The sequence below is a fragment of the Phaseolus vulgaris genome, chromosome 8 (assembly GCF_051622355.1).
Source record: "Phaseolus vulgaris cultivar YP4 chromosome 8, ASM5162235v1, whole genome shotgun sequence".
In the NCBI taxonomy this organism is placed as follows: domain Eukaryota; kingdom Viridiplantae; phylum Streptophyta; class Magnoliopsida; order Fabales; family Fabaceae; genus Phaseolus; species Phaseolus vulgaris.
The window spans coordinates 56,652,317-56,675,324 of NC_143505.1; the positions used below are offsets into that span (position 1 = coordinate 56,652,317).

Sequence of the window (23,008 nt, forward strand, 5' to 3'; positions counted from 1 at the left end):
AGTTGGCGTATATCATCCATAAGTGTCGATGACCTTGAGGTTTTTAGGGTTTTAGATCAAATTGTTGAGGAAGTTGACCGAAAGATTGTCACCATATACATGTCTCCTCATCGTTGGGTGGATCTCACCAGTATGTATACTTGTTACTTTGGTTGGTGTCAACTTTAACTTCACTAATTTTTTTTATGCTTTTCCGGCATAATGGCTCAACATGCTTAAGATTTCAAGTTGGTGCTTAAACAACTCCGATAAAAGGTCAGTAAATGACCGAATGAAGAACCCAAAATTCATGTGATCGACTTCCCCATTTTTGTGGCTAATCTCAAGCCTTCTCCTATGTATAAAAAATCCTTTTGTAATCCCACAGGCAATTTTTGTTTTTGTATAAGTGATAGTCGAACTCAAATTTTTGTATAAATGAAATGATTGATTATTTTTGCTTATTGTATATTAGTTTTTCGATATTCAATAATTGAAGATATTAAATGTTATCCAATAGATACTTTGACTTGATTTCGGTAAACCTATTTATAGAATAAGATAAATCTATGAAATTTTATATTTAATTAATGTGAATATAACTATTAAATCTATACTTTAAAGGACCAAAATGTGTTTAACCATGCGTGGAAACCTTAATCAACTATATGGACGAGTCCTCTACCCATTGACCGTATAGCATAGAAATATTTTAATTGTTGGTACAACTATTGAGGAACAGTCTTAAAATTATTTTATTTTATTCAGTAAAGAAAGTTAAACTCTGTTAAAAAAAGTTTAAAATAAGTCATAGACTCTTAAGTTACTATCTAAAGTTTTAATATAATCCCGTGACATTTCATCAAAGTGAAAAGAACTTGGAACAGAATTGTCTTGCAAGTAGTTAAGTCAAGCAAGCAAAGCAACCTTGCATTAAAATTGAAGATACAATAAAATCTATTATTATTAGAATGATTTAAAATATACTAACAATATTTTTTATACTTCACAATTTAAAGCATATTCTAACAAGATCATTGATTTCATCGCGATTATTTTAAAAACATTTAAGATTATTTCCAATTGAATCACTTCCATTACAATAACATTCGAAGAAAACTATAAACATTTTTTCATTGGAAATGACCATAAACATAATAATTAACATTAAATATTACTCTTTGAACAATATTTCCCCTTTTAATTAGTATTTCATTATTGTATTAAGCAAAAAATGAAATAAAAAGCAGAAAAGCGTAATACAACATTAAATAAATAATTACACGGGAAGAAGACACGTCTTGTCGGGTTCTCTTTTCTCAGAAAAAAGCGATGATTGATTGTTTCTCTCTCCACATTTCTTGCAACTCCTCTCCTTCTCTTCTCTTCTCTTCTCTTCTCAGGTAATTTTCAACGATTCCTTCTCCTTTTCCTTCTTCTTCTTCTTCATTACGATCATAATCTTCTTCTTCTTCTTCTCTCCTTCCTCGATTGACGCTATGTCTAGATTCATCGCCGCTTCAATTTGACCTTTGCGTGATTTCGTTTTGACTGAGTCCTGTCTTTAGTTTACCCTTCATCTGAAAATCCCCGTTGATCTTCAGCCTAGAATTTTCCGAATTGAGCTATGGGGAGGTTGTTTGTGGTCCATCTCGAGGGGAAGGTCTATAGCTGCAAACACTGCCGTACCCATCTTGCTCTCTATGAAGACATCGTTTCCAAGGTTGTCCTTTTATTTGTTTTCTTTCTTTCACCTACTTTCATGACTCACTTTTTTTTTTGTGATTTTCTAACTTCGTTCTGGGTTTTTGTTTTTTTTTATCTCATCCTTGTTAATTTTATCAGTTGGATGATGAGTTCGTGCACTAATGTAGGTTTGAATAGTCACTTTATCTTCCTGTCAAGCATTTCTTGTTCTTTTCCTCTAATAGTCTGTCCATACAATTTCGAGAGTGCAAATTGTTAATTTTAGTGATTGATTTGATATCCATCTTTTAGTTATTGTTTACTTGTATTGTATTCCCTTGGCTCAAATTAAGATTTTTTTAATTCTTTTTCCCAATTGCGTGGTGGCAACATCATGTGCCAAGGCTATGGCATAGATGTAAAACCACTTATGAGCCTTCACCTAATGGCTATTAGTTAAAGCTTTTAGGAGGGTTGGTTATTGTTGTGGTATCACTGTCCCCGCGATCAAGCGATTAACAGTTTAATCCTGGACTGGATTGCATCACTGTTTACCAATTCTTTTTGCAAATGAACTTTATCTAAGATCCTGTAATTCATGAAGATACTTGTTGTGCAATTTATTGTGTTTGTATTTTTGTTTATAAATTGTAACAGTTAATGGACACGAGTGCTTGTGGAGGTAACATTTCTTTGCTGGTTTAACTCTGAATAATGAACTCGTTGCTGCGTATTCTTGGATAATAGATACTGACTTTGCTTAAAAGGAGAGGGTGAAAGTAGATAATTGTCTGGTTGTCGGTGTTCCCAGAGGAGAAACCAAGGAAGGTGTTCTCTAAATAAATGGCTGGCCAAGCTATTCGGATTTTGATTCTTCATACTTTTGTGAATATAAGATGTGCAAATAAAGTATAAGTGGCAGAATTTTTGGGTCTCCCTGGCCCTTGACTTGCAGAAGTGCTCCCATCCTCTTACATAGAATTTGAACCCACTCGATTATCTCTGTTGCAGAAAAATTGTTGTGTTAAGTAGTTATGCCATTGTGTTCATTTTCCTTCTTCAATGTAGCCTTCGAGCTTTGGCCAACTTTTCTTTATTCACACCTGGGTATTCTTTATTGGTCTTCCATAAAATACATATTCTGACTACTATTTTTTCTTGTGGTGTTTTATTCAGTCTTTCCACAGCAGACATGGGAAAGCTTATCTCTTCAGTAAGGTGTAAGTCATCCTTGATCTTGGAACCTTATCATTATGCGATTGGTAAAAATAACTAAGATAAACGTTCTCTTTTGGTATTTGTATGAATGTATTTGGACAATTAGTGATAAAACTATGAAATATAGTTGTATGCTACTTAAATTGTCTAAAAACAAGACCAAAAAATTAAGAGAAATTTAATGACATATTGTTTGTCCTAGAACTTGTCTGAGTATATACATTACACATTGCTATTGTAGTCCTTGTTTTTTGCATGCCCATCATGAATCCAGTCATGCTTGTCTTATGACTTGGCAATAGAAATCATATGTGTATCACAGCTACATAGCAAGAACAATTCATAATTCCTGCCACTCTCGTCAACTGACATTTAGGTGATTTTGTAGCTTGGAGCCAAAGTATTATGCAGAAGAGATGTATTTGTTATTCATGGCTTCTTGCCTCTGAATGTCTAAAGATCTAGCCACGTTATGTTTTATAGTTGGTTCTGGTCATGGATGCAGTTAATATATTTTTTTCTTTTACAGCGTAAATGTTTCTGCTGGAGAAAACGAGGACAGGCAGATGCTCACTGGGATGCATACTGTGGCTGACATTTTCTGTGTGGGGTGTGGATCAATTGTGGGTTGGAAATATGTACGATTTATAACAGTGCTTCACGAGTACGATTTTTTCAATTTATACGTAGAATTTAGTAGTTACCATTGGTTTCTTTCAGGAGACTGCTCATGAAGAAAGCCAGAAGTACAAGGAAGGAAAATCTGTACTTGAACGGTAAGAGAAGTGTTGTTCGAGAACTGAGAAAACACTCTTAATACGTGAAGATGGTGGATTTAACATGTTTTTACTTCTGGCCAGGTACAAGGTGTCAGGTCCTGATAACTGCAATTATTGGGTTGGCCATGAAGCACATGGTGGAAGTGAAGCAGATGACGCTTAGTCATCTGCCATTGACAATTGAATTGTACATTCTTTAATCCTCATCCCCTGTTGTTCAACGAATGTGGATTTTATTTGGGCAGTTTTGCAAAATCTGCATTTTGCCCATAAGACAATTTAAATACATTTGATTGTTAATTATGATGTAAAAAAACTAATGTTATAACTTCTAAGTTCTAATCAATCATATGTTTTTCTTGTTGTATATTCATCTCCATTCGCTATTACCATCTTTCGGGGTATTTGGAAGTTTTTTCTTTCCTAATCATGCAAATACTCAAATTAAAAGTGGAATGTGTTTAGTTAAACTTATGAATGTGATCGATGACAAGTTCTTTTACTAAATTTGATCTTGTTATTTATTAAAATAAATTTCAGCCAGTGTTTATGAGAGAAGCTTTTATAGAAATGCTTAATGAAACAAGAACAAAGGGTAATTGATACCAACGGAAAGCATCAAACTAACTAAGCGCCTAAATTTCTCATAACATTTATTAAATTAGGTGCTCTCTTTTTCTCTTGGTAGACTTTACCTTTGTGCGTTTTTTCTTTTATTGCTTTAACAGAAAAAAAGTTACCTACTGAAGACGTTAACGAGAAGGAAGTAAATGCTAAAAGATTTTTGGGTGTCAGAGTTGAATAGGCGTCTTATATGTAACGTAGGCCTTAAATTTACATGGTAAGAAGAAACTTATTTTGGAAACTGCAAATGATTTAGTTAATTAGTAACTAAAATTTTGTCCCCCGAGAAAAGAGGTTACATGAATGATGAGTGCATAGTTGCGAAGTCACGTTGGCAAAAGCTTGAAAAAGGAAGATATTATAATAATAAAGAAAGAGGGCATAACGGTGATCACTCACCCAACTCATCCAATCCATCAACCGTGTAACGTAGGCTTTAAGTGATAGAAATTAAAAAGAAAGAAGAACAGCAGTAGCAGCAGCAGCAGCTTCACAGCATCTATTCTTCTCTCCCTCCATCTTCAAACTTGCCTTTTATTACATCTCAATGCCACTCCCTTCTCTTCACTATCACTCTCATTCGAAGTTTCTGGAATCCCAATGCGCTCCACTTTGTTATTTCCGCAACTATTTCCAACCAAAGCCCGTTTTATTCAATTTACCTTTTTTAAGTATTGATTTAATTTCTATTTTTGGTTCACGAGGATGCATTCGGTTGGTGCGCGGTTGTTGAGGTGAACGAGGGAACTCAGTTAGGTTCTTCTCTTGTTTCGGGCTTTTCTTCTTCTCTTTCCCTCTTCTTTCTCTTCTTCGCTTCATCGATCCCTAATTGTCGTTGCCATTTCTGAGATGAATCGGAGCTTCATAGCGCCGGAATCCAAAATGCAAGACGCCTTCAAGCAGAGGCAACAGCAATTGGGGGCTCTCAGGTCCTCTGTGCGCGCCAAGGACAGGGACGACGAACTCGCGTTGTTCCTGGAAATGAGGAACCGCGAGAAGGAGCGTGGCGATCTCGTGCTTCGCGCCGCAGAGGATTTTGACGGTGCAGCCGCGTTGGGTATGCACACCGTCGACGACGACACTTCTTGTTTTTTTTTTGTGATGTCGTTTTGTTAATTTTAGCGCCAACAACTGCCGGACGGTTGTGTCGTTTGCACGGTGTGACATGTTGTGTTTCCCTTTGTCACTCGCTATGTGTTTCGTGTTTCAGGCTCAAATCTAGGCAATTCTCCCTTGTTTAACGTTCCGTCTTCCATGGCGGCGCTGGTGCGGAAGACTGGTGCTGATGATTTTCTCAATTCGGAGAATGATAAGAATGATTATGACTGGTATATCCTGTTTATCTTTCTAACCGTCTTTTTAATGCTTAACTTTTGTGTGTTTACTGTAATTATTCAGTGCAACTATGTCATTTGAGTAGTTTTTTTTTTCTTCCTTCTTTTTGTTTGATAAAACTTGTAGATGTAGTTTCTGGATATTCTTGTGAAACTAACAAGTTAACCACTCTTCGTACATGATATCAGCTCTGATTATGGAGCAATTGATATGCTCTACAATCCAAATCCCACAGAGGAAGCAATTGTAATGAATATCACTTCAACTTTGAAGCAATAACTATCCTTTGCAATTACTAATATGAAATGATCAATTGAGTTAAATTTGTGTGGGAAAAAACCAAAATGTGGGGAAAACTGTCTAGAATGAGTTTAGTTAGTCAGATGAGATTATAATTGCTTTTTTTATGGTGGCCTAGGCTCCATCTCATATTACATAAACATAATCACTTTTTATTATGGTAAATACGAATGCCCTTACTTGATTGTGTTTTCTCACAAGCCTTTGTTAATTCACCCGCTCCTTTACCAAAAATCTATATATACCCTTGGCAAAATTTTATGAGAGCATAAAAAACAACGTTAACTCTTGATAATTTGGCATCTGTGACCAGAGTCTTTGACATTTTTTCATGACCTCGTATAATAAACATGCTCACTTTATAGCTTTTCCCTTGTTTTAATATCATCATTATGATACTGACTAGGTTTATAAAGTGTCATGTTCTATTTTCCATAACTGAAGTCTAGAAGATAACAACGAATTAATTTATTGTAAAACTGATGGCCAGTTTCTCTTATTTCCAGGCTTAAACAAGCCAAATTGTTAGAAATCACAGGTTCATCTGCATTCGCAATAAGCACAACTTCACAATGCCTTGTAATTAATTTGGCAATATTTCTTTGATATTGCCAAATATTGTCTTTGTAGTTCCTTTCTTTGATATTTCTTTATACTAATAATTTTTTCAATCATAAATTATTAGTAGGACTGTATCACTGTTGCTATTTTTGTTATTAACCTTATCCAAATCTGAGATTTCTGACTGTAACTAGGGTCTTGCATCGATGCTCTGGGTGTTTTCTGACTTTAACTAGGTTCTTGCATCGATGCTTTGTGTGTTTGAAGCATGAACTAATAATAAATAAATTAACATGCACTAATCCAGACTTAGCTTTACATTAATGCTTAGATTGGGGCTTAGCATTTTTTTTCCTTTTCAGGCTTCTAACCCCACCTGGGACTCCCCTTTTTCCTTCTTTGGAGATGGAATCAACAAAAACTGTTATGAGTCAGCTTGGGGCTCCAACTTTACGCCCCACATCATTAAAAGCTAGAGTAAGCAATTTTATTTGATTTTTTGGATCATGTCAATAATTTATCTTTTTATGGTAATTTGAAGATTTTGTCTTTTACATCTGGTTTTAGGGTTTATGGTAATTCATCAATGAAATTGTACATTTCCTTGTAAACTCCTGGTTTTGATGAAAGTTCGTTTGTTAACAATATCATTATTATTCATCATGCCAGATGAACTTAAGCAGAAATAAATGGTTTTAGGAATGGGTTAAGTATGTTTTGTGAGTTATTGCATAATTTCAGTTATTGGTGCCTGATTATAAGTAGCTAATTTTCATACACCGTCCCCTGTAGCAATGACATACCTGGACTACAAACCGCATGTCATTATTTTGGATGTTTTCCAACTTTCCATGACATGTTTTGGTTAATTTATTTGTTAATTACATGATTGTTGCTTTCAGTATCCTCTCTTGCTTTTTTCCATTGTCCTTTTGGAGTTTCTTCATGGCATTCCATATTTGGCATTTTTGGTGAATATTGGGTGTGTCCTAGTTCTAGGTTCCTAGACCACATTGATTAATTACTTTAATGATTTAGGTAGAAGTAAAGAGGCTAAATTTTGTGGCAATTTGCAATGTGGACTACATTGTAACACTTCAAACAAGAGGTGTCCAAGCTTCACGGTCCATTTGGTAGGAAACACAGGTCCTTTTTGAAGGGGTTTCACTATTAGATATGTTAATGTTGAGGAGTGAAGATCTATTACTTAGATTTTGTCTTTTTCATTGTTTGTTTTTCTGTTTTGTTACTTTGTTTAGGAGGATTCCTTACCCCTTTTCTCTCTACATAAATTTCTTTCATAAAAACAGCTTTGTCGGTTTCACTGAGTAAATTGATAATACTTTTTTACATTGGCAAAATCATAGAAATGTAATACTCTGCATTTATTTGTTAGTTCCAAAGTCCAAAGTAATCCATGATTTGTGCTTTAACATATGGTTCATAATAGTATGATTTTGTTGTTTTTCTTTCATGGTAATGGTCTGAAAATAATTTTTCTTGTATTTGTTTCCTTGTGATTGTAGTTAGCAAATCCTCCGTCAGAACATACTGGAAGGAGCAACTTAGTATCTAAACAACCCGCCTCCGCCCCTGGGTTGACCTCTTCAGGTGGTGGAATCAGAAGGCCCTCATCAGCGGGGAATCTTTCAGAACTAGCTGGAAGAAGCAACTTAGTATCTAAACTACCAGCCTCTTCCCCGGGGTTGACTTCTTCAGTTGGGGGAACTAGGAGGTCCTCATCCTCAGGGAATCTGGGATCTAGATCTGCAACTCCTACTGGACGACCTACATTGACCACAGTTTCAAAATCATCTAGACCTTCAACACCGACTTCTCGGACAACCATACCATCAACTAGGGCTATGGTAGCAACTACCAAGACCTCAGTTTCCTCAGCCAAGCCCATGGTTTCTGCTACTAAGGCTGCAGTTTCTGTTGCTAGAACTACTACAGTACCTGCAGCTAAAACCACAATTCCATCTAGATCCTCTACACCTTTGTCAAGATCTACTACACCTTCAAGATCTACTACAAGATCTTCAACACCTACAACCAGAACTACCTTATCTGCATCGAGGCCTACTTCAAGGGCATCAACCCCAACTAGGCGGCCTACAACACCATCTAATGTATCTACTGTATCTTCTCTGTCAGTTAAGACTTCTTCAATCTCCAAGTCAGCTCCTGTGATGTCAAGGCAGCCAATAACATCGCCTGGCACTTCACCAAATGTGAAGCCAAGCCCAAGACCATGGAAGCCATCTGAGATGCCTGGCTTTTCACTTGATGCGCCACCCAATTTGAGGACAACGCTTCCAGAAAGGCCGCTGTCAACAACTAGGGGTAGGCCTGGAGCACCCGGTGCACGATCCTCTTCTGTTGAGCCTGCTTCTATTGGTAGACCAAGGCGGCAATCAAACTCTCCTTCAAGAGGACGTTCATCCAACGGCATTTCTCATCCAACTGGAAGCTCTATGCCAGCAGTTAATCGTGGGTACTCCAGAGCAAATGACAATGTCAGTCCTGTTGTAATGGGCACAAAAATGGTTGAGAGGGTAATAAATATGCGAAAATTGGCACCACCAAGGCTGGATGACAAGAACTCTTCCCATAATCTTTCTGGCAAGTCATCTTCTTCTCCAGATACCTCTGGTTTTGGAAGATCACTCTCGAAGAAATCCTTGGATATGGCAATTAGGCATATGGTATGCATCTTCTTCACATTTTCTGCATTTGTTCTATCAGTCGAGAATAAATTTGCAACGCGCCTGCATCTGAAACACTGGATCTAGAGAAACTTTTAAATGCTGTGTTGGCCTTTTCCCTTTGTGGATGCATTATGTCTTGACGTTATTTAGATATTTGAGAGTTTGTCATTTAGGGCGTTGATCTCATTTCATACCTACTATTAAAATCAAATTAATCGGAACTGATGAAATTGTATTTTCTCTTGCTAATAATTTCCTTTCTCTTTGAACAGGATATAAGGCGAAGGGTTCCAGGCAATTTACGGTCATCATTGATGACGAACATTCCAGCATCTTCAATGTATAGTGTGAGGTCTGGGCCTCCGCGTAGCCGAACTGTTAGTATCTCGGGTTCTCCTCATGCCACTAGCAGTAATGCTAGTTCTGAAGTGAGTGTAAACCCAAATGGTGTTTGTTTATATAATAGTGAAATAGACGATGATATTGGCAGTGAGAGAAGTGGTCAATCTCCTGCCAGTGTGCGGGGTAGGTAAACGGCTCTCACTTTCAGGAATCCTCTTCCCTACTGTTTAATTGTTCCACCATTCTTATCCTGAGTTTCAGCCATATTGGATTTTTATATGGAGCTAACCATGCTTCAATTCATGTAAAGTTACCGGAAGTGATATAAACATTAAGGGAAGCTATTTGTAATTTAGATAGATCACCTATATGCTGATATTGTAATACTCATTTTTTTTCAAGTGGTGTTATATCACGCGAAAACTGTAGAAATGGTATGTGCCATTGTATTTTTTGAGAAATGCTAGCAGCGTATGATTTGGCACTTTTTTTAGCATTTTTTAAAATTTCTGGGTGACATCTCTGGTTGAAACGTCTTTTTTTTTTATCCACAACCATTTAAAACAGAGTATATTATACGAAAATATGATTTTATTTAATGAATATTACGTAGTTTTAAAATTTTATAGAAACTTCTTAATTGACTCACATAATAAAACTTTTAATTTAATACATTAATACATTTTATTTGAAAATAAAATAACATCGTGGCATTTGCCCCCAACACACACACACATATATATATATTAGGGTTATTGTTTTTATTAAATAATATTAAATAAATATACAGAATAATGATAGTATTTAAGAATTACTTATTTTTTTATCTAAAGTATTTAAAAAAAATCATACTTTTATTTAAATATAATTATTTTTTTTAAAAAAAAAGTATTTTACTTTCCATTTGTAGTCCTCATTGTAGAAATGTATACCTTTTTTTTTGACAGAATAATTAAATATCACTAGTTTTTCGTTTTAGTAGTATTTTTCTTTTATAACTTATTGTTGCACTTTTAAATACTATAAAGGTGTACCGTCTCGTCATCGGGTGTTGATCGAAGGTCAGAGTCAACGCATAATGGGGGCCCCTCGAGGAGCCCAAAGAAGAGAAGTCAGCAGGTCGACCGCTCGAGTCATCGCCAATAGGAGGCGTTGCCCAAGTGAGGTGTCGCCCAAAGTGAGGTGTCGTCCAAAGAGAAGCATCGCCCGAGGGAGAGAGGCGTCGCCGGAGAGGCTTCGGGCCTCGACAGCCCAGAACAGTAGTAAGGAGAAGAGAAAGACGGCTTCAAGGCCGCAAGTCTAGCACCAGAAGGGGATATCCTAACTCATGAAGTACCCACGCCACTGTTGGGAGACCCCGGAACAGATACGACCCGTGAGAGGGCCATAACCAGGGAGAACCACGTGCATGGTACGAGAGACAGGTAGATATACCCCAGGGCAAGTAACCAGTGATTGGGGCACATGAGTTGGCACCCAGAACATCAACCCACGAGCCAGAAGCACTTCACAGGAAAGAGGGCTCATACGATAGAATAACCCTAAGTTGGGTGACGGTGCTGTGAGACCCTCTACACAAAATAAACGATCAAGTCAAAGGGACACGTGGCAAGACACACGTGCTCATTAAAGGTTTCAGTGAAAGTTTGCCAAGGTACGCATTAATTCAGTTAAGATTCGAATGTTCCAAGGAATGTTTTTATACGCTTTCAGTGCGCTTTAACGCGCTTTAAAGATTAGAGGTGTATAAAAGGGGACCTTGGGGCATTTGAAAAGGGACCGATTTTTTAACCTAATAGACACAGAGATACACAGAGAAAGACCCTAGTTGTCTTTGCGGCGCACGCACAAGGCAATTAGGGCAACACAGTTGTAGTTAAATAGTTTCAGTGATTCAATGTAGTTTTTTTGATGTTTCTCGCTAGCTAACTTGATCGTCGGAGTGCAAACGACCGCGAGGGCGCTCCTTTGTTCACTTCTTTCAGGTACTCACAGACGGAGCAAGACGAAGGTGCTCTAGCTCGCGAGGACAAGCCACGCGCAAAGACGATTCCGGTCAACCGGCCAGAACAAAAGGATTGCATTTTCATTCAAATGACTTTGTGTTTTTTTTAGTTTGATTTAATTATAAATTAGCTTAAAAATTGTTTATGATTTCATACTAATGAAACATACTTTACTACTACAGTCATAAAAGATTGTTCAATATTCCTATTTATTAAATTTTTTACACACAACCAATGGAAACATTTTCATAAAAAAAATCAAGTTTATGTATATTCCAATTATGAGTTCAAGATGATTCTTTGTGAAAGGTAAAACTAATATATTAATAGCTATAATTTACATCTTTAAAATTATTTATTTCATATTTTATATAAATATATTTTAAAATATTCTCAAATAATTTTAATACACATATTCTCATAAGACATACCGGGCCAATTACTAAAAGACCTACAATGCTGAAGAATCCCACTCAGCCCGTAGGAACAATTTTATATGAAATTTAATATTTATTAAAAACATTTTTTTATTATTGACCCTCCAAGTGTTGGCTTGTTTACTTATAAGACTTATTTTTTGTTCCATGTGTTTCCAAACACGCATAACAAAAGATGAAAAAGTATAAGATTAAGGAAAAAGTTTTGTCAACAAACCCTTTATAATAATATTATAATATTTTGAATTAAAAATTAAAATTAAAATGAAAATAGTTAAAATATTAATTAATTTATTTGTTAAAAGTGTTTTCTTCTGTATGGAGTGTTAAGTATCAGGATCGTAAGATTAAACCTAACTAATATATAAAAGAGTCCCATATAAGTAAGAAGTGAAGTATAGCGGTAAGGAGCAAGAAAGCGAAACTCCCGAAAATGGAAGAGCAATATTCTTCTATGAAGGAAAAGGAAATGGAGGAAAATATATGTTATTCGAATCTAACGTCGTTTCTTCAGGAAGATACCTCCTTTCTTACTCCTTGGAGTTGGGATCTCTACGCTTCAGAGAACCAAGCTTCCACTTCCACAAAGCACTATCTTCAATTTCCACCTGGATCATATTTTTCTTATTGCGTAAGTTTTCTTCTTCGATTTCGTATCATCATCATCATCAACAACAATATTAATGTCTGCCATCTTTTCTAGTTAATGGAAAGAATCAATCTTTTTATATATTTTTGTTTAGATGTTTCGGTGCATGAAAGAGAGAAAGAAGCCCCGGGATTACGATGATCTTCGAACTGTATCGGAATTTGAAAAGAGGATAATGGAGATTAAAGCCAGACTAAAGAAGAAGCGTAATCTTCTCAAAAAAATGATTTTCCATGCAGACTAGTTTCTTTCTGTCTTTCTTTCTTGCTTTGCACTTCGATAAAAGAGATGCAGAGTACTTCTTCCTAAACAATTCAAGCAATATATAGTTCCTTCTTATTCTTTATTCTTTGCATGCTTTCTTTCATAAATTATTCTCTGCATACCTATGAGGGTAAGAAAACCTGCCATTAATCATAACTTCTTCAAGTAATACTGTTTGAAGTCACTGCGTTAAAAACCATAGAGAAAAAGAAAGTGAGTCCTCGTTACGTGTTAAAACTCAAAGTATAGAAGGTTTTTAGTTTATTTTTAACTTGCTTCCTTTAACATTCTCCATTAAAATAATCACATCCTTTTTTTATTATTATTAGTGCTGTTGCTTAAATATTTTTTTAGTCCATGCAAAATAGAAAATATAAGTGTTTAAGTTTTGGTTTTTAAGCAGTTTCTTTTTCTGATTTTGATTGTTTTTTAGTTTTTTTTCTCTCCTATTATTAACTTCACTTTTTTAGTTAATGGTAATGACATGATCTCATGCTTCTTTGAGTAAAACTATCGTATACAAGTGATACTCGCATAATAATATGCTATGTCATCCTGTTATTTACAATAATTAAAATAAAAAATTACATTAACTAAAAATTGAGTGTGACATTTATAGATAAGAGGTAATTATTTTCTAATTAGTCGTTTGTTTAGATAGTGACAAGAAAGTACTAGTATTCCTAAATGGTACAATTATAATTATGCATCTTTACTAGAAAACATGTTAGTTACTCTGAATACTATATTAGTATTAGTAATTGTGTAGTGCATCTGAAACTTATTCGTAAATATTCTACTACTGATATTTATAATAATTTATAACTATAGAGATTTTTTTTACATATAAAGAAGATAATCTATTAAATAATATTACTTTAACAACTACACTTTAAAAAAACAGCAGTTTATCAGTGTGATGTGACAAAATGTAGAAAAGGTTATTTCACTTTAAACTCTGTTTATGTTCTTGAATTGCTATCAAACTGGGTTTTTGTGGATTAAACCAATCTTTTCGATGTTGCTTGTGACTTTCAGCAATAGTTATCTGAACAGAGTCGTTGATTTTCGTGGGTGTAATCAAGTTTGCTAAACAAATATTCTTTTAATTAGCTCGTTATAGTTTAGCCTCGGTTAGAACAAATTCAAGTCATTCCCATTTATAGCACAAGAGATTATTATATAGAGGATGGAACAGTAACATGTGAAAGATGAATGTGAGACTTATCTAGTTTACTGACAAACCCAGTTAAATTTTTAGATTCCTAGTAAGACAACTTTTGTTTGATTGCATTCAACTCCATTATCACATCTTTTATGCCCAACCTCTGAATGGGCAATTCTGCAGAACATGCAACTCCAATCCTAGCAAAGGAAGCCAAACACTCTGTGATGTTGGTTTCCATGACCCCATATGGCACAAGCAAACGTGAATCTACTATCTCAAGGATTCCTTCAGGAATTGCCATCTCACAGAATTTGTGTAGGCTTAGACTCTCACCAAACATGTCATTCGTTGGTTTCTTTCCCGTCAGCATCTCCAACACGAGAATTCCATAGCTGTAAATATCTCCTTGTGCTGATACTCGACCACCTGCCCCGTACTCTGTTCCATTGCAACAACAACAATGTAGATACAAATGAAGGATATATCAAGTACAAAATAAGCGGTTTCAAAATGTGAGTATGATCATATATTGTCGGTAAAATTATTGACTGCTATAAAATTGTTTAAAAGTCATATTAATAGGATTTCTATTAGCTATTAGTGTGTAATCTTTGCAGTAAGTAACAGTATGGTTTTATTAGAATGAGTTTTAATGAGAACACTGAAGTTTGAGAACAATGAGATTGAAAGTAGATGAGATTAAACAATGGTTTTATTATACAATTTTCCCTTAATGATCTTGTTTCCTCCGTGTCTGCCTGAGAGTCTCATCAACATCAACTACTCATCATTGTAATAAGTAATAAGCTATCACCAAATGATCATACCCAGATATCTTATGCTGTTATTGCGACAAGGAATACTGAAAAATATAGGTAAAACATTTTGAAGGATAGAAAACACTTTACCTGGGGGAACATATCCAATGGTTCCTTTGATTGCTAACGAACTCATCTGATCTCTACTTGCATGTCCCGTGACCACAGTAAGGAGCCTTGCTAACCCAAAATCTCCTAAGTGGGCAACAACCTCATCATCAAGAAGAACGTTGCTTGGTTTAATATCACAGTGAACTACTGTTTTCTCGGAACCATGGTGAAGATAATCCAATGCATTAGCAACATCAAGAGCAATATTTAGCCAAAGTTGAAGGTTGGGATTGAGATTTCTTGACTTGAGCTCTTCGTCGCTGTGCAGCAAACTTTCTAGACTCCCGTTAAGCATCAACTCAAAAACTATAGCCTTGAAATCATCTCCATTATAATCAATACCTGAAAAATAAGTCAGGATCTTAAGTACATTCTGGTGCTTCATCTTTTCTAGAGCCTTGCATTCAGATGTGAAACTCTTTGACGCCCCCAAAGCTTCAAGATTCAACACCTTTACAGCAACAGGTTTTTCAAAATGGAGAAGAGATCCTCGGTACACACAACCAAAGCTTCCAGCGCCTACTAAATTGGATGAAGAAAATCCATTGGTTGCTTCATGAAGCTCTCCATAAGAAACCTTCAAATACAAATTTTGCAGAGACCGTGACGAACAAAATGATTTGGGCTTTTTCCTGAAATAGTAGATGCTGATAGATATTATGGAACTGATCAAAACCCCTCCAACTCCAATTACAATGATGAGGATGAGTTTCTTTCGAAAAGACCACCTGTGTTTCTTTGAGGGAACCCTAGAGCATGCAGGGAGATTCAGTTGAGGTATCCCCCCACAGAGATCCTTATTTCCAATGAGTGAAATTGCTGTAACATTATTAAAGACACCTCCTGTAGGAACCTCACCATAAAGATGGTTAAAAGACAACTTCAGAGTATTCAAATAACTCAAATTTTGTAGTTCACCAGGGATTGTGCCTGAGAAGCTGTTGTTAGAAAGGTCTAGGATTTCCAGGGATCCTAAAGAGCCCAAGAACGAAGGTATGGTTCCCCGAAAGAAGTTTGACTCCAGCTCGAGTTCTGTTAATGCGGAACAAGCTCCAAGTTCTTGGGGAATTTCACCAGACAACTTGTTTTCGTATAGATGTAATATGGAAAGGTGCTTCAAGTTTCCAAACTCTAAAGGAATGGAACCAGTGAAAGAGTTGTTGGATAAGTCAAGATTTATCAAGTCTTCTAGGTTGCCAAATGTTTGATTAGGGATATTCCCACTCAAGTTGTTGGTGGAAACACCAAACGACTGCATTCGAATGCAGTATTTGAGGCTTAAGGGAATCCCTCCAACAAATCTATTTGTGTGCAGATAAAGTTCAGACAACATAGTAAGATTGCCAATGGCAGTAGGACTATTACCAGACAATTTGTTTTCTTGCAGGACCAATCTTACTAGATTTTTAAGCCTTCCAATTGAATCTGGAATAATTCCCTCTAGATAATTATCTTCCATGATGAAGTCAGTTAAACCGATTAGCTGCCCAATTCCTTCAGGTATCATTCCAGATATTTGATTCAACCCCATACTAAGCCAAGTGAGGTGGGTAGAAAAATTGCCGATGAGATCTGGCAACACACCACCAAATTCATTCCAATCCAAAAGAAGTATTCTCAATTGAGTACAATTGGTTAAAGAGGAAAGGAAATCTAGATCTTGAGCTCTTCCACTTCCAAAACTATTATCTGAAATGCTAAACTTCTTAAGTTTGTTTAATCTTCCCAAAGTGGAAGGAATTGGCCCACTAAAACCATTTGAGGAGATGTCAAACGCTTGCAATCCGGTGATGTTGGATATTGAAGACGGGAAAGTTCCATTGAACTGGTTCCCTCCAACGAAGAATGCTCGAAGGTTTGGAAAAGCAAGTTGCATTTTTGATGGAAAATTACCAGATAACTGGTTTACCCCGAGAACAAGAACTTGAATATTGGAAAGATTATAAAGAGAATCAGGCACTACTCCTGACAAATAATTTAAACCAAGATACAGCTCTTTCAAATTTGACAACCGACCCAAAACATGTGGTATACTTCCCACCAAATGATTTCTTGCAAGTGTGATATTTTGGAGGGATGAAAGATTCCCCAAGGAAGGTGGAATAGTACCAACTAGATCATTGGCACCGAGAAGCAACTTATTAAGCCGTGTCATGGATCCAAGTCCAAACCAGGAGGGAACTTTTCCCGAGAGTTTGTTGTACAACAAGTTAATCACCTCAAGTTTAGAGCAGTTGGTAAGGTGTATAGGAATCTGACCATTTAGATTGTTGTGGCTCAAGTCAAGAACCTGCAACCTCTTTAGTCGACCAATTTGTGTGGGAATTTCACCATGCAAGTTGATATTGGAAAGAATGAGGCCTCTGAGGAAGGTTAAATTGGCCAAAGGTGGTCCAAGAGTGCCACCCCAGTTCTGATTTTCCAAGTGCAAGACAGAGACTCTCATGTGGCGGTGACTGCATGTGACACCCTGCCACTGACAGAAATGCAAAGAGCTGTTCCATGATGAAAGAGCATTAGGCACTCCATTGGTAAGCTTATGCTTCAAAGCAAGTAAAGCCAGCTTGTCACTCTCTGAACTGAGAGCGAGAGCAATTGTACCTGGCATCATGTACACTAAGTTTTGAGAAACAACACCGAGAAGAAACACGAATAGAATTATAGCCATTGTTTTGCATAAAGTAGGAAGTGGTCTCAGAGTTCTTTAATTAGCTTCCTTTTAAAACAATGAATTTCCCTTTCTTTGCACACTCAGGATTTTAGTTTCGAAAGTGTTTTATTTTTGTTCTGATCTGATAATATTGAGATTCTAAATTTCTGTTCTGGTATAGGAATATTAAGATTCCAAATTACACTACTCAATTTTAAGTTGTTCTTTTTAATTTAATATCTACTTATTATCATAGAAATTATTCTTTTTAATATAATATATTGTTTATAATATCTATTCATTATATTTATTATTAATTATGTCTTTTAATATTAATATTTGGATTAAAAAAATTTGAAAGCCAGTCTTATTTTTTTACACCACTTTCCATTTAATTAATAATTGCAATCACATTTATAAAAAAAATTGTTTAACTAAATTAAAAATATAGTAATAAATTAATTAATAAATTAAAACTTTAAAATTTCAAATTTTGAAATTTAGAAGACAATCCTAATCACTTTGTTTAAACATGTTCAATGTTTTCCTTGATCATTGGGAGCAATTCAATCAAACCACAATGGTCCCATAAGCAAGATCATCCCTGCGATTGAACCAAATAAGGTTTCTTGAATCCAAATTTTTTTTCACAATTGTATAATTGGCTTCTCTAACATTCTTGTTCGTATTGCATTCTATCAATACCTTAATAATCACGGGATCCGCCTCAAGTTCATCACTAGCGACCAAAGGTCATTTGCCAGCAGAGATTTCCCACTTCTATGGGCGTCAAATAAGACAAGATTGGGGTTAATTTCACGGAAGCAACTTTGTTAGGTGTGAACTCGAGAATTAGATTTTTGTTGATGTTTGCATTATGTCCTACAATGGAAGGATCTTTGTTGCAGTTGTGGTGTGTTTTAAAAGTGGTTATTTTTCTTTAAGGACGAGGAGAGTGTAATGTGGAGGAATTACCTTGTGGAGATATGAACAATTTTACCTAATCTCATAGTAAATACCAAATGTTTCGGTCTTGGAATATTGGAATCATAATGTATTCAATTTGTCCATTTCTTTTTCAAATTGTTTCTTTTAATATAATATTTCTTATTTCTCACTCAGGATCATGATTCATACAATATTTTTTTGTCTATATTTATTATCTATATCTATACCTATATATAAAGGGGATTCCTCTTCTAACTGCCATATAATATTATTTCAATTTTATTCTTAGATTTATATTTTATTTCATTATTTTAAAAATTTAAAAATATATTATTTCATTTTTTTAACAGTTTTAAATGTATAACAAAAATATATAACAGAAGAGATAACATTATTTTTAAAAATCAAAATTAAATATATCTTTTTCTCCCATCATTTTCTCCCATTATTTTCTCTCATCAAAGGATCTTTTCGTTTTTATATTCAAATTCATATTCAAAATATGAGAAGTCATTCTTACTTTCCACGACCATGAACCCAGGAACCCAGTAAGTGTTGTCTTTCAATTATAAAATAGAAGATGAAATTGCAAATAGAAGATGAAATTGCAATGTATGAATTTACTTTTATTTTTTATTTATTGATAATAATATTATTCTTATTGTGCTAATACATAAAACATTGAAAGGGAAAGTGCAATTGTCAGGTTGAGTGCCATGGCGGTAATGGATTCCGACTCAACGTCGAGTGTGGAACGGATGACCGTAATAACGAAGTCGGCGATTTTGATTGACTGACCGCAGACATAGGCAAGGAGAGAGTTGTTCGATGGGCCACCAGTGTAGAATTGTGGGAGAGTGGATTCATAATGGTAGTTGATTTTCAATTACAATGATTCCATTTAGAAACTGTTGCCACTATAAAATCCTTCAGGTTTCAAATTTTTTCAAACTTTTTAAATTTGAAACTTTTCAAAATTTTAAATTTTCAAAATTTTTAAATTTTAAATTTGCGAAATTTTTAAATTTCAAAAAATTTCTATTTTTCAAAATTTCAAACCCTAAAGTAAAACACTTCAAAAAATTTAAAATTTAAATTTTAAAAATTCTTAAATTTTCAAAAATTTTAAATTTTTTAAACCCAAAAAATCTTTAAATTTTAAAATTTCGAAATTTTCATATTTCAGAATTTTCAAATTTCGATCGAAATTTTGAATTTTAAATTTTTTTAAATTTTCAAATTTTAAAATTTAAATATAAACTGAAGGCTTTATAAACCCATCAAATATCTTTTTCGTTTTCTATTTTCTTATTCAAAATATTAGTCGTAATTTTGTTTCAAGAACCACGAAATCAAATCAACCAGTAAGTAGTGTTTTTCAATGGCTTCTACACAGTTGACTCTTGCAAATTCGTAAGTATGTATATAATTATTGTTTTGTGTTTCTTATAATAATTACCAAAACCATTCCATTAACAAGATTCTCCATTTTTTTGTTTCGTGAACATTTATAACTCTCTCAAATTAATCTTTTGATCTCATTACATTTTCTCTCTCTTATTTTCTCTCTATTCTTTGTATCTCTTTTCTTCCTTAATCTCTTTTAATTTTATTATATGCGATTTGCAGTTTGAAGAACTTTCACGCGTTATGGCTTGGGATTTGCAAGCTATTGTGGGATGCACCATTGCCCTAGCCACCACTATGGACAACCCGAATCTCATTCTTTCTCAAGGTTTTTGTGCTGAACAAGATGACCTACTTTGTGATTTTTGGAAATTCTCATAAACCAAAACGGTGCTTAATGAATTGGAAGAGATTTACAAACCTTTCTACCCTCATGTTCATAACAACCCTCATCCCATCATTTCATGTTTCCAACCTATCCCTCATAAAAATGCCAAAGAACTCAAACTATCAAATTGCACGACACGGAAGCATCTAAATGCAGAAGAAGGTAAGTCATTCATCCCACTGAAATTGAAAATTGATGGTACATGTATAATTTTGTTTTGTTACATTAAAAGTCAACCTCTTATGTAATATCATCAAGAATGAGGGTGGTGAAGCATATGACCGCGGCAGACACAAAAAGGGTAGTTTTGAATTTAAATTTTGGGCGATTTTGGTATTCACTCTCTTATCTCCCCAGAGTCAACTTTTCCTATCCATGTTACAAAGACTCATGGGAATGTGGAAAAATCATAAACCAATTAATGGTGACACTTTACTCTAGATGATGACGTTTGTGTTTTGGGATTATTATTTTACAATCACATGGTGATGAGTGTGCATTTGTCCATTGGAAATAATGAAGAAGATGAGAAGACCAAACTTTTAGTTAAATGGAACAGTAATGTTGAAAGAGAGGGTGAAAAAGGTGAATGATGTTTGCTCTGAATTTAATAATATTATTTATTCAATTTTACTATTAAACATAATTATATAAAAATAAAAAATACGGATACACAGGCACGTGAGTGCCTGTGTTCCCGCTAGTATTTATAATGGTCATGCGTATTTCATATTGTTATTTTATAATGATTTAAGTGTCTTATGAGTGTTATCAGGATTCACTTATTATGCAACACATGATCAAATATTGGGACAACAACATGTTTCTCCATATGACATTTTTATTACACGAATCATGACTCACAACGGTGTGAACTTATCCATCGATGTATAGGTGAAGCTAGGCTAGTCACACTATTTTGGACAAAAAAACCTTGGACAAGTTGAATATCTTTCAAGTAAACGGTGTTTAGCAACATGGTAGGGTGAACTAGGATGATGAAGAAGATGAGCAAAACCAACCAATACTCGACAATCATGTTGCAGACATTGCACCTTGAAACCCAATTCCCCATTATACTCAAATGCTTTCACAAATTTGGGATAGTATTGAGAAGTTGCAACAACCATTAAATACTTTGGACATTAACGCGAAAAAATATTTTGAGAGAGTTGATCAAAGAATTGACCAATTACAATAAAAATTTGATTATTCTCTCGAATGATAATTACGATCATATAATTATTTTTGTTTCATCATAGTATGCTACAATGTTATGTTCAATATTAATTAGACTTTGATACTTAGATCATAGTTTTTTTTTTAAGGTTTCTTTGCATTTACATATTTCGTTTAAATATTTTACAATTATAAATATTCTAATATTATTTATTTATTTTAAAATCAATTCTTAACAATTTTGTATATATTCATAATGTCAAATAATTTGTGTTTTTTAAACTAAATTCTGAAACATAACAGGATCTATATTTTAATCACATACTAGTCGTATGTACGAATAAGTAAATTATATTTTATTAACAAAAAGAAAATTATAATTTTATCAATTAAAAAGACTATTAATTATACTTATCGCAACACTCAATAATTTTCATATATTTTTTCTTCATTTTCATTCGCATTTAATTCTTTTTCCGTTAATCCAAATAATCTCACTCTTAATCTCCTTCAAATCTAACTTTTTTTTTCTTCCTCAAATCAATTTTTAAATTAAAAAAATACAAGAAATCCATTGTGGATATTGAATGTTGAAGCACTTGTAATGGTAAGATGATAGATGAAAGCTACTAGGGCCCTATTGCTTCTGCATATTCCAAAAGATGAACGCGGTTTCCAAACGCACTGTTCACATCAGTCACTGCATAACTTGAACGTGTAGACTCACCTATTCACTCAATTTTTCTCCACTGCACAATGACTTAATAGTAAATGTGGCAAGTTTACTTTGACTTTAGTTGTGTGAAAAGGCATAATTGAAAACTCAAAAGTTCTAAGTGGATTGCGTCTTAATGAGTTAACACCAAAATTTGTTTGATGCATTTTCTGCTGTTAATGTAACATGCATTTATTCTAACAACTATTGCATCAATCTTTCTCATTCATATTGCCATTGCTCTGCCTTATTGGAAGGACCAACTAAGACTCTTCACCTTTGCGTGGGGAATGGGGTGTTAAAATGCTCTAGGAATGTCAAATTTAAATCTATATGTTTATGTTAATTAAGGTTTACGATAATTAATATTTTTAATATACCATTTTATTTTCAATGAAAATATTTATAATTGATGTATAATAAACAAATAAAATTATTTCTAGGGGCTTTTATTTAGGTTAGGGTTTAGTGATCAAATATGATTTTCAATTTAAATGCATTAATTTAAAGTCATATATCAAAGACAAAAACATTTATAGTGCTAGACTCGTATAGAAACATTCTTTTAATTTTTTATACAAATATTTGATTCTTTAAATGCATAAAATAATTTACTAATTATATTATATTAAAAAGACCACAATTAAAAAAAATAGAGAAACTAAACTAATAAACTACAGTTTTGAAAATGAAAAACCAAAAAAAAATTATTAAATATTGTAAAATAAGGTTC

The 23,008-nt window shown here is 34.3% G+C and overlaps 3 protein-coding genes across 6 annotated transcripts; 2 read left to right on the forward strand and 1 right to left on the reverse strand.

The window, feature by feature from the left end:
- The first annotated feature begins 1,248 nt into the window (after nucleotides 1-1,248).
- LOC137826141 (Yippee family putative zinc-binding protein) lies at nucleotides 1,249-4,029 on the forward strand. 4 transcript variants are annotated; one of them, XM_068632004.1, is made up of 6 exons: nucleotides 1,249-1,382; nucleotides 1,487-1,702; nucleotides 2,842-2,885; nucleotides 3,413-3,521; nucleotides 3,604-3,659; nucleotides 3,744-4,029. In XM_068632004.1, exons 2-6 carry the CDS (start codon nucleotides 1,607-1,609, stop codon nucleotides 3,823-3,825), a joined length of 387 nt encoding a protein of 128 aa, XP_068488105.1. In that variant the 5' UTR covers nucleotides 1,249-1,382; nucleotides 1,487-1,606; the 3' UTR covers nucleotides 3,826-4,029. The 4 variants fall into 4 exon arrangements, with proteins under 4 accessions (XP_068488105.1, XP_068488107.1, XP_068488108.1 ...); XM_068632006.1 differs by having other exon boundaries at nucleotides 1,548-1,702; XM_068632007.1 differs by having other exon boundaries at nucleotides 1,584-1,702.
- A 522-nt stretch (nucleotides 4,030-4,551) lies between these two features.
- Nucleotides 4,552-10,019, forward strand: LOC137826142 (uncharacterized). Its single transcript, XM_068632008.1, has 5 exons — nucleotides 4,552-5,343; nucleotides 5,497-5,614; nucleotides 6,845-6,959; nucleotides 8,009-9,190; nucleotides 9,466-10,019. Exons 1-5 carry the CDS (start codon nucleotides 5,136-5,138, stop codon nucleotides 9,724-9,726), a joined length of 1,884 nt encoding a protein of 627 aa, XP_068488109.1. The 5' UTR covers nucleotides 4,552-5,135; the 3' UTR covers nucleotides 9,727-10,019.
- Nucleotides 10,020-14,027: 4,008 nt separating this feature from the next.
- On the reverse strand, nucleotides 14,028-17,688 carry LOC137826145 (uncharacterized). The gene is made up of 2 exons (XM_068632010.2): nucleotides 14,968-17,688; nucleotides 14,028-14,497 (listed from the first exon to the last, which is right to left on the reverse strand). Exons 1-2 carry the CDS (start codon nucleotides 17,654-17,656, stop codon nucleotides 14,157-14,159), a joined length of 3,030 nt encoding a protein of 1,009 aa, XP_068488111.1. The 5' UTR covers nucleotides 17,657-17,688; the 3' UTR covers nucleotides 14,028-14,156.
- Nucleotides 17,689-23,008: the final 5,320 nt, after the last annotated feature.

What these genes read in the sequence shown, in the direction of transcription:
- LOC137826145 (XM_068632010.2), bottom strand. Translation starts at nt 17,656, where the DNA reads ATGGCTATAATTCTATTCGTGTTTCTTCTCGGTGTTGTTTCTCAAAAC. An exon ending in CATTGGATATGTTCCCCCAG is followed by an intron (nt 14,498 to 14,967) that starts GTAAAGTGTTTT and finishes GCAATGGAACAG; the next exon opens with AGTACGGGGCAGGTGGTCGA.
- LOC137826141 (XM_068632004.1), top strand. Translation starts at nt 1,607, where the DNA reads ATGGGGAGGTTGTTTGTGGTCCATCTCGAGGGGAAGGTCTATAGCTGC. An exon ending in ATGAAGACATCGTTTCCAAG is followed by an intron (nt 1,703 to 2,841) that starts GTTGTCCTTTTA and finishes TGTTTTATTCAG; the next exon opens with TCTTTCCACAGCAGACATGG. An exon ending in GCTTATCTCTTCAGTAAGGT is followed by an intron (nt 2,886 to 3,412) that starts GTAAGTCATCCT and finishes TTTCTTTTACAG; the next exon opens with CGTAAATGTTTCTGCTGGAG.
- LOC137826142 (XM_068632008.1), top strand. Translation starts at nt 5,136, where the DNA reads ATGAATCGGAGCTTCATAGCGCCGGAATCCAAAATGCAAGACGCCTTC. An exon ending in TGACGGTGCAGCCGCGTTGG is followed by an intron (nt 5,344 to 5,496) that starts GTATGCACACCG and finishes TTCGTGTTTCAG; the next exon opens with GCTCAAATCTAGGCAATTCT. An exon ending in CCACATCATTAAAAGCTAGA is followed by an intron (nt 6,960 to 8,008) that starts GTAAGCAATTTT and finishes TTGTGATTGTAG; the next exon opens with TTAGCAAATCCTCCGTCAGA.